At 42.4% G+C, this 10,448-nt stretch overlaps 1 protein-coding gene across 1 annotated transcript; it reads right to left on the bottom strand.

Moving 5' to 3' along the window:
* Positions 1–6,897: 6,897 nt before the first annotated feature.
* LOC113648402 (keratin, type I cytoskeletal 13-like) lies at positions 6,898–9,887 on the bottom strand. Its single transcript, XM_027155567.2, has 7 exons — positions 9,323–9,887; positions 8,703–8,785; positions 8,365–8,521; positions 8,026–8,187; positions 7,811–7,936; positions 7,334–7,557; positions 6,898–7,108 (listed from the first exon to the last, which is right to left on the bottom strand). The coding sequence occupies exons 1-7, from the start codon at positions 9,809–9,811 to the stop codon at positions 6,985–6,987; spliced, it is 1,365 nt and encodes a 454-aa protein (XP_027011368.1). The 5' UTR covers positions 9,812–9,887; the 3' UTR covers positions 6,898–6,984.
* Positions 9,888–10,448: the final 561 nt, after the last annotated feature.

Raw genomic sequence — 10,448 nt, 5'->3', positions numbered from 1 at the left:
GTGTGTGTGTGCGTTTGTGTGTGTTTGTGTGCGTGTGTGTGTGTTTGTTTGTGTGTGTGTGTTCGAGTGTGCGTTTGTGTGTGTGTGTGTGTGTGTTCGAGTATGCGTTTGTGTGTGTTTGAGTGTGTGTGTGTGTGTGTGTGTGTGTGTGTTTGTGTGTGTGTTTGAGTGTGCGTTTGTGTGTGTTTGAGTGTGTGTGTGTGTGTGTGTTTGTGTGTGTGTGTTCGAGTGTGCGTTTGTGTGTTTGAGTGTGTGTGTGTTTGAGTGTGTGTGTGTGTGTGTTTGTGTGTGTGTTTGAGTGAGTGTGTGTGTGTGTGTTTGAGTGTGTGTGTGTGTTCGAGTGTGTGTGTGTAAGTGAATGTGTATGCGTGTGTTGGGTGTTGATTTCCTTAGAAATTCTGCAGAAATGTTTATCTGTGTGTGTGTATGTGTGTAAGAGTGTAAATGTAAGATTATGAGTTTGAGAGTGTGTAAGTATGTGTGAGCGTGGATCTATGTAAAAGTGTGTGTGTGTGTGTGTGTGTGTGTGTGTGTGTGTCTTACCGGTTTTTCTGGACTTGTGCCTGCTTGCCCTAGTTCATGCTGGTTGTTGATGGTGTTATTAAAACTGCCTCCTGTCCCTGCTCCTGTCCCTGCTCCTGCTCCTGTCCCTGCTCCTGTCCCTGCTCCTGCTCCTGTCCCTGCTCCTGCCCCTGCTCCTGCTCCTGTCCCTGCTCTTGCCCCTGCTCCTGTCCCTGCTCCTGCTCCTGCCCCTGCTCCTGTCCCTGCTTCTGCCCCTGCTCCTGTCCCTGCTCCTGCCCCTGCTCCTGTCCCTGCTCCTACCCCTGCCCAGCGGTGTAATTATATTTGTCCTGCGGTGTAATTATATTTGTAACGAAAGTATATAACAAGAAGACACTATGACACGAAACATTATGAGAAGTATAAGGACCAGGATGTAAAGCAGAAGCTCCAGAAGGTGGAGGAGATGAAAAACAGTCTGGTTTCCCGTGAGACTACGTTCATGAAAGCTAAATAAAAAGTGAAGCTGCTGTAAAGGCTGTAAAGCTTTATTGTGGCAGCAGAAACAGCAAAATCTGCCCTTTAATGTGGGAGAGTTTGTCAAAAAGTGTAGGGTCAAAGTTTGTGACATGAACATCACTGATGTGTCTTTTATTTCTAATTTAATGTCTTATGTGTTTGTAATAACGAGCTCTGGTTGGTCTAAATCCTGTGTTTAAGTAAAACTACAGTTTGTTTCCATGAAAAAGGTTGAACTTTACAGATCAGTTGTAGTTAATTTTTCAATAAATATTCAGTTTGGCTCTGACTTTATCTCAGTTTTATATTTTGGCCTGTAACTTTATCTCAGTTTTATATTCTGGCCCGTGACTTTATCTCAGTTTTATATTTTGGCCTGTAACTTTATCTCAGTTTTATATTTTGGCCTGTAACTTTATCTCAGTTTTATATTTTGGCCCGTGACTTTATCTCAGTTTTATATTTTGGCCCGTGACTTTATCTCAGTTTTATATTTTGTCAGCTCAGCTTTTCTGCTTTGTCTTTTCATACTTTTCATACTCTGTACTGCTGTTGATTTTCTACAAGATGATTTTGGTCTGCCAGTCGTCTTACTGACTTTCACAGGTGCAATGTCATCAGTGACACTTTTGAGTTCAAGGACTCCAGGAGAAGATCACCAGTCTGCAGAAATGCTTGGCATTGAAGACATAGCCTTCATGAATAGCACACTAGTGTTCTCGTTAATGCGTCTCTTTCTGACAGGGACAGATGTACTGTAGATTCACTGGCAGAGTGAAATATATAGAAAATACAGAAGTGATTAGATAGTGTTAATTAAATCCTTAAAAACTATGGATGAAATGTTTAGACCCTACTGATAAGGTAATCAGAGTGTGTCCAGTATACTGTAGTAGAATCAGGTCAAAAGTGTTTACAACAGTTATCATTTCTTTTGTAGTTTTGATTTCTGCATTTTTATGTGAATATTAAAATCCCCTGAAATTGCAAAACAGTCCAAATCTGAACAAATCATTAATAACAGTTCTGTGAACTCTTCAAAAAAGGCTGGAGAGCATTTTGGGGTCCTGTAAATGATGATCAATAGAATGTGTGGAGCAGCTTTCTGCACAATCCCTAGATATTAAAAACAAGTACTGACCAAATGACACTTACTTACATTGATAGACATCTTTATATAGAGCAGCTACACCTCTACCTCCACCTCCACCTCTCCTAACAGCTCTGCACACACTCATGATAGTAAAGCAGGTTTCATTAAGGACTGTTGCACTGCTGCTGTCTTCTAGTCATGTTTCATTTAAAAACATAAACTCCAGGTTGTTTGTGGTTCCCTTTCGCTGCGTCGTCGACAGTACTCACTGCTCAGGGGCAATGCTAAACTTCTCATTGCGTCAGCTCTGATGCAGTGTCTCGTGCCCTTCTCAGGAACCATGTTACATACGTAACCTGGTGTAGTTATAAAGTCAGTGATCAGAAATAATGTATTTTTTAGTAATCGAATGTAATCTAACCTGATGGCATTACTTTTTGTCTTTAGTGCAATCTTAGTTTGATACCCAACAGGCCGCAGATTAGATGGGTCAGTGGTACGGCTTGAGAAGACCTCAGGCTTTCATCACGTGACAGAACAGAGATAGAGAAAACTACAGGTACACCGGGTTCCTGTTTGTTCTGTAAACACTCCTGTATGGTGCTGCTATCGTAGCAAAGACCCTGGCACATGTCACTGAGAGCTGTTATCAGTTCTTTTTGGTTCACCTACATCAGATGGAGGAGGGTTTGTGCCCTGGTGTTGTGGCAGCAGCCGAAGGGCTTTGGTGGTTGTGGTGTCCGCTGTTTTTTAGTTAGTAACTTGGGGCTTTCAGCAAGAGTGGGAGAGTCTGTTTCCAGCATATACACTGTACCAGTTCCTCCATTTTCTGTAAAAAATGGACCTCAAAGGGAAAGGGACCTCATATGTCACTGAGGAGGCTCTGCCAGGCCAGTGTGTGTTATAACTGCTTACAGGTTACAGTAGGAACAGAAACACAACAGTGTTGGAGTAGGAGGAGGTCCCTCTGTGTCTGTTATTACTAGGGCTGTGATTCAGCATGAGCTGTAGCTTGGAAAGATGTCTTGTTAATGTCTTCATATGTCTTAGAGGAAGCAGATGTTTCACCTTCCCCACCTGGTAGCCTCATAACATGGACATCACATGTTTGTGTCCATGTCTCAGATGAGTGTCCTGTAAACATCCCTAACTGTCACACACACTGCTGTCTGAAGGTGATTTCAGCTGGTGTGATTGTTTCCTTGTCCTCCACCTTGTATTCTGGCCCTGTTTCTCTTCACATTTCTGTGTTGTTGTGTTAATGTGTTAATGTGTTAATGTGTTAATGAAATTAACCTGCAATTACATCATTACATCAGTCTCAGTCAACAGACATGCTTTAGCTTAGAGCAGAGGCTGTAAGAGTGGCTCACAAAGCTTAAAGACGTTTATACAGACATGGTGGATATTGGGTCATGTCCCAAATGTGCTGTGGCTTCAACAGAAAACTCCCTAAAATTTCAGATAAATTTATTTATCATATAAATAAGTCTTTAAAAGTCTTTGTTTAGTCACGAGTTTCCTCATGTCTAATCTCTTACACTAAATCAAGTCAATAAGCATTTATTATCATTTCATCCATATACTGTATATCTGACTCGGTACACAGTGACGTAAACAACGATAAGGACAGAAGTAAGTGTCCCAGACACATAAAGTGTATCTGTACAGCCTGGTGTACACAGTGTGGGACACAACACAGTGCAGACAGACAATACAAAACACTACAGGACAAATACAAGACATCATGTGATCAGACGACACACCGATGGATCTGATCTAAAATGAATCCCACAGAAGTGTGAAGTCCATAGAAGTATTTTCACTAGAGCTCTCAGCCTTGTGGACCCTCTGTATTTAGCATTAGTTTATTTATTAAATAAACATTATTTATTTATTAGTTTAAAGTTTATTGATTCACTGATTTCATGAGTGTATGTACACAGTGTGTGTGTGTGTGTGTGTGTGTGTGTGTGTGTGTGTGTGTGTGTGTGTGCTACTGGAGGCATTTCCAGGACTACAGTGCCCCCTGTGAAGAAACTCCACAAACAAGGTAAATATATATTTCTCCCATGTTCTTGTGCACTCCGTCATTCACATCACTAACTAATGACTGCAGTAGCCTCAAAGAGACGCTTTAATTCAGTTCAAGTTTATTTGCATAGCGCTTATTACAAGAGACATTGTCTCAAAACAGCTTCACAGGAACATAAACACAGAACAAAAGTTTAATAATAAAACTCCTCATCTGGGTGACACTGGGGGTGTGATTATATAACCTCATCCTCATCTGGGTGACACTGGGGGTGTGATTATATAACCTCATCCTCATCTGGGGGACACTGGTGGTGTGATTATATAACCTCATCCTCATCTGGGTGACACTGGGGGTGTGATTATATAACCTCATCCTCATCTGGGTGACACTGGGGGTGTGATTATATAACCTCATCCTCATCTGGGTGACACTGGGGGTGTGATTATATATATACAGTCTGACAGGCTGTCCTCAAAGACCACATGGACCACAAGTGTGAGAGCTTCTGTGTACTGGTTTTTGGACCAATAAGTAGTATTTCTGCCTTATCAGAAAATTACAACTAATCTAATCTTTTATCGGTTTAACACTTTAATTTGGACAATTGAGCTATTTCATCAGCATAACAGTGGAAATTAATCCCATGTCTTCTAATAATGTTCCCTAATGGAAGCATGTATATAGAGAAAAGCAGAGGTCCTAGAACTGATCTGGTCTGTAATTTGATAGTTCATTAGGGTCTAAGTTAGGTTTTTTGATGAGTGGCCTAATAACTGCCAACTTAAAAGACTTCGGGACGTAACCTAAAGATAACGAGGAGTTAATGATATTAAGAAGAGGCTCACCAGCTTTATGTAACACTTCTTTCAGTAGTTTAGTTGGGATGGGGTCTAGTGAACATGTTGTTGATTTAGCTGTAGTAATAAGTTTATCTAACTCTTCCTGTCCTGTACTTGTAAAGCTGTGTAAAGCCTTAGGTGAGATTGTGTCACTGGTTGCTCTCATATGTTGAGCGTCACCTATTTTATTCCTGATACTTTCGATTTTATCAGTGAAGAATCTCATAAAGTCCTCACTACTGAACTGTGATGGACGTGTGTTCAGATCTCTGAGTTTTTGTTAAACTAGTCACTGTGGTAAATAAAAACCTGGGATTGTTCTGGTTATTATCTATGAGTTTGCTCAGGTGCTCAGAGCCCTAGCAGCTTTTAGAGCCTGTCTATAGCTGGACATACTGTCCTTATACACAGTTATAATAACCTCTAATTTAGTTTTTCTCCATTTCCGTTCGAGGTTACGGGTCTCCCTCTTGAGGGTGTGAGTATGACTATTATACCATGGTGCAAGTGTTTTATCTCTAACCTTATGTAATCTGACTGGGGCAACAGTGTCTAATGTGCTAGTGAATATAGCGTCTATGCTGTTAGTCATTGCATCTAGGTCGTTTGAGTTTGAGGGTACATTAAGAAGTCCAGACAGATCAGGCAGGTTATTTGTGAATCTGTCTTTGGTGGTCAGAATAATGGTTCTACCGAGTCGATAACGTGGTGAGACACAGTTAGTCTGTTCTATAGGTAGTGTGTACATTATGATGTAATGGTCTGTGATGTCATCACTTTGGGGTATGATATCTATATCAGTGACATCTATTCTGTGTGATATTATTAAATCTAGTGTGTGGTTACGTCGATGAGTTGCACTAGTGATGTTTTGTTTGAGCCCAAGTGAGTTTAGTAAGTCCATAAATGTGAGTCCTAAAGCGTCGTTTGTGTCGTCAACATGAATGTTAAAGTCTCCTACAATTAATGCTTTGTCAAAGTTAACCAATAGGTCTGAGAGAAAATCTGTGAATTCTCTAAGAAAAACTGTGTAGGGCCCTGGGGGTCTGGGGCCCTGGGGGTCTGTACACGGTCGCTAGAGCAAGAGACATTATGGATTTCTTCGTGTGCATGTGCGAGAGTGTAACATTAAGGACGAGCACTTCAAAAGAACTAAATCTATACTGTGTTCTCTGGGTAACAGTAAGGAGATCACTAGAGATAGTGACAACACCACCTCCACCACCTCCACCACCAGTCAGACGAGGCTCATGCTTATAGATATATCCTGATGGTGTAGACTCATTTAGACCGATGAAGTCATTAGGTTTAATCCCAGTGTCAGTAAGACAGAGTGCAGTAAGGCTTTAGTCTGAGATAAAGCACTGAAACCAGTCGTCATGGTTCTGTATATCAGAGCTCAGTGGTCTCAGCGTTATTTATATTGTCTTCTCCACATGACCAATTATTTTTTACATGTTTAGATAAATGCTGAATTTAGGACCATGCAGATTGGGCTAGCTCGATTATTATTATTATTATTATTATTATTATTATTATTATTATTATTATTATTATTATTATTACTCTGTAAAATTCTGTCTCATTATGTCATTTTGTTCCTCTTCCTTTTACTCCAATTTTACTGAGTAATAATAATAATAATAATAATAATGATGATGATGATGATGATGATGATGATGATTGTAATAATAATAATAATAGATTATTATATTAAATCTTGAGTAAATTAGTCTTCAGCCTTACAGTTAGACTTATTAACTAATTTAAAGTGTAGCCTCTAAACCAGTCTGTCTGCAGTGACACAGCGACCACAAGCCGATGATAGGGTTTAAATTGTGAACAAACTGTCACACACACACACACACACACACACACACACACACACACACACACACACACACGTGTTTAAGAGTCTGAACACTTTATTGATGTTTTGGCACAACACAAGTTTCTTGGATGTTCAGGTTCATGGTCTGACTTCTGATGTTTCCTCACAGTTTCTCGGTGATGGATTTGGAACTGGAGCTGACGACTTTGCCGTCCACCACCTCCTCCACCACTGTCACCACCTGCCGTTTGGTTGTAGTGCTGGTGCTGGTGCTGGAGCTGGAGGCACTGCACACACACACACACACACACACGCACGCACGCACGCACGCGCACACACACACACACACACACACACACACACACACACACACACACACACACACACACACACACACACACACACACACACTAACTGTTTTTACAGGTAAAAACCTAGCAGTGTATCTTGTACAAATGGAAGGTTGGACACTGTGTCAGACTGTTGTAAACTCTGTGCTTTTGAGATCTCACCTTGAGGAACCTTCTCCATCCAGCAGTCTCCTGTACTCTGCGATCTCCATCTCCAGTCTGGCCTTGATGTCCAGCAGCATCTGATACTCCTGAGACTGACGCTCCAGATCACCACGAAGCTGCACCAGCTGCTCCTCCATATTTGTCACCTGCTGCTGGAAGCCTGATAGTTTGGCTGAATAGCGAGCCTGCGTGTCTGCTAGCGTGTTTTCCAGCGACGCTTTCTGCAAAGAAGGACGTGGGATTTAATAAATGAGTACTCACTGCTGGTAATAATTCAATTATAATCATGATTTCATAAATAGCTAGTTTTGTTTTACAGTAAAATTAATAAGAGCTAATTTTGTTTAGCATTGCTAGAACTATTAGCTATATAGAACTAATATATATAGTTTTAGGAGAATTGCTTCGGTTAATCATTATTTTTGGTTTGTCTGATTAGAGTTTTACACTATTGCTGTTAGCTGTGTTCCTCACCATGCTGAGTTGTGACTGCAGCTCGATCTCCAGCCCCTGCAGCGTACGCTTCAGCTCTGTGAGCTCGGATCTGCTGGTCTGCAGTGTTTCTGTGCTGGCGGTAACTTCTTTGGTCACTTCCTCACTCTGGGAGATAAAATGTTAATGGCAGCGGTTAACGTGGCATTTCTGAAGTTGTAACATGGTTTAAAAATTGTACAAGGATTTTTTTTAACCTTGCTCTGGAACCAAGCGTCGAGTTCTTTGCGGTTTTTAGCACTGACGGCTTCATAGTGCTCGCGGATTTCAGCCATGATTTTGCTGAGGTCTTCCTGTGGTTTGGCGTCGACTTCCACGTGCACTTGACCGCTCATCTGAGAACGTGCAGCGATGAGGTCCTGCAGACAAAACAAAGTGCTGGTGAGGGATGAAGCTTAGCCAGACCTGTGTTAGAATATAATCATGCTATTTATTCAGGTTCTATTTCACTTCACTGACAGCTTTTAATCAAGTGACATTTGCAAGCAGTATGATGTCCCTTCCTGCCTGCATGTGCAGATAAATGGGTCACAGACCTCCTCGTGGTTCTTCTTGAGGAAGATCAGCTCCTCCTTCAGACCCTCAATCTGCATCTCCAGATCTGATCTGCCCATTGTCATCTCGTCCAGGACTCTCCTCAGCCCGGCGATGTCGGCCTCCACGGACTGCCTCATGGCCAGCTCGTTCTCATACCTAAAACAAAGATAAAACTTCATATGTACCATCATCAGTGTCATTAACTATGGAGTTAATCATTGTTGAGAAGCTCGGTGTGGCTGACAGTCATTCTGTAAACTATTTAAAATTACTCTCATTACACTGAAGCATGGATTACTCGCTTAATCTTGTCATTATTTTATAGAAGAGAACATACTTGACTCTGAAGTCATCAGCAGCGAGCTTGGCATTGTCAATGCTGAGATAACTGCCTCCATTGACACGTGTGGCAGCTTGGATCTTCAGGAAGTACAAACAAACACATCAGAGTCGATTAGAAGGGAAACAGGAAGCTCCTAAGGGCGAGGAGTCACACTGTGGCACTGTGTTTGTAGTGTGTTTTTTTGTTATTCTGAATGGCGGGCGTGGTCCTCTGTGTGTGTGTGTGTGTGTGTGTGTGTGTGTGTGTGTGTGTGTGTGTGTGTGTGTGTGTGTGTGTGTGCCGGAGGGTGTTCCATTCACTGATACAAAACAATGAAAGTGTGCTCCTGCTTTCATTCCACTCCTTTATTTATCTCAGCCATAATACACAGAAATAAAAATGATGGTGGTTTATTGTTTACCTAACGGTAAAAAGCGCACGTTTAAACCCCACCCCTTCCCCCGGACCACTTAATTAACACTTTCAGTACTGAAGGATTGAAGACCCTGACAGTGAATTATGAGAGTATTGACAAAGGGGATATAGAAGGGTTAAGAGTTCTACATTAGTGAGAAACGGTGTCATCTACACTAAGCACATGACCACAGGGGGAAGTGAGGGAGCTTGGACCCTACCTTGTCCTGCAGATCACTGATGGTGGCAAAGTAGGCAGAGTAGTCACGTGACTTGGGTGAAGTCTTGCCCTCAAGGAACTGGCGGATCTTGAGCTCCAGTTCACCGTTGGCCTTCTCCAGCAGGTGCACCTTCTCCAGGTAGGAAGCCAAACGCTCGTTCAGGTTCTGCATCGTCATCTTCTCACTGGCCGAGACATCGACGGCATCCCCAAGGTTGAAACCGCCGCCAGCTCCACCAAAGCCTCCACCAAAACCGCCACCTGAACTGTAACCACTGTAACCTCCTGAGCTAAAGCCACCTCCACCTGACCCATAGCCACCACCACCTGCAGAGCCAAGTAGCGCTGGACCACTGGAGACACGTACACCACGTGCACCGGCGCCTCCATAAACACTTAAGGCTCTCCCGCCACCACCACCTCCTCCTCCTCCGGAACGCATAGAACTGCTTGAGGAGTAGCTGGCTCGGGAACCGTACATGGATGTCATGGTGATGGAGCAATGGAGTCTAACTCAGCAACAGACTTGAGTAGGAGCAAGTGATGAGCGAGTGAGGAGGAGAAGAAACGACACCTTTTATTCAGGACAGAACAAAGGAGAGAGCGAGTGAACAGGAGGGAGGGAGGGAAAGGTTATGTAATGCTTTACATGATTTAGACCTACACCTACTCCTCAAGGCATTTACACACACACACACACACACACACACACACACACACACACACACACACACACACACACACACACACACACACACACACACAGAAGTTTCCACACCTTCTGAATGTGAGAATAGATTTAAATGTCCCACTCCCTCGTCACTGCACTCACTGTTACATTAATAACTAAAATAAATACAGAACTTTATAGTGACAGAAATGATAAAGGAGCAAAATGTTCTGTGATGTCATTTGTGTACTTTTTATTTTAATTTGCATGTTAACTTTCACTGCTGAAGGCAGAAAAAATAAACACACACACACACACACACATACACACACACATACACACACGCACATGCACATACACACACGCACATGCACACACACACACACATACACACACACACACACACACACACACACACACACACACACACACACACACACACACACACACACACAAA

Source organism: Tachysurus fulvidraco, chromosome 24, assembly GCF_022655615.1.
Source record: "Tachysurus fulvidraco isolate hzauxx_2018 chromosome 24, HZAU_PFXX_2.0, whole genome shotgun sequence".
In the NCBI taxonomy this organism is placed as follows: Eukaryota; Metazoa; Chordata; class Actinopteri; order Siluriformes; family Bagridae; genus Tachysurus; species Tachysurus fulvidraco.
This window is presented reverse-complemented; position numbering and strand designations above follow the sequence as displayed.

Coding starts and splice junctions, on each gene's coding strand:
- LOC113648402 (XM_027155567.2), bottom strand. CDS start 9,811: ATGACATCCATGTACGGTTCCCGAGCCAGCTACTCCTCAAGCAGTTCT. Junction 7,937..8,025: donor ACGCTTGGTTCCAGAGCAAG/GTTAAAAAAAAT, acceptor TTTATCTCCCAG/AGTGAGGAAGTGACCAAAGA. Junction 7,558..7,810: donor TGCAGTCACAACTCAGCATG/GTGAGGAACACA, acceptor CCTTCTTTGCAG/AAAGCGTCGCTGGAAAACAC.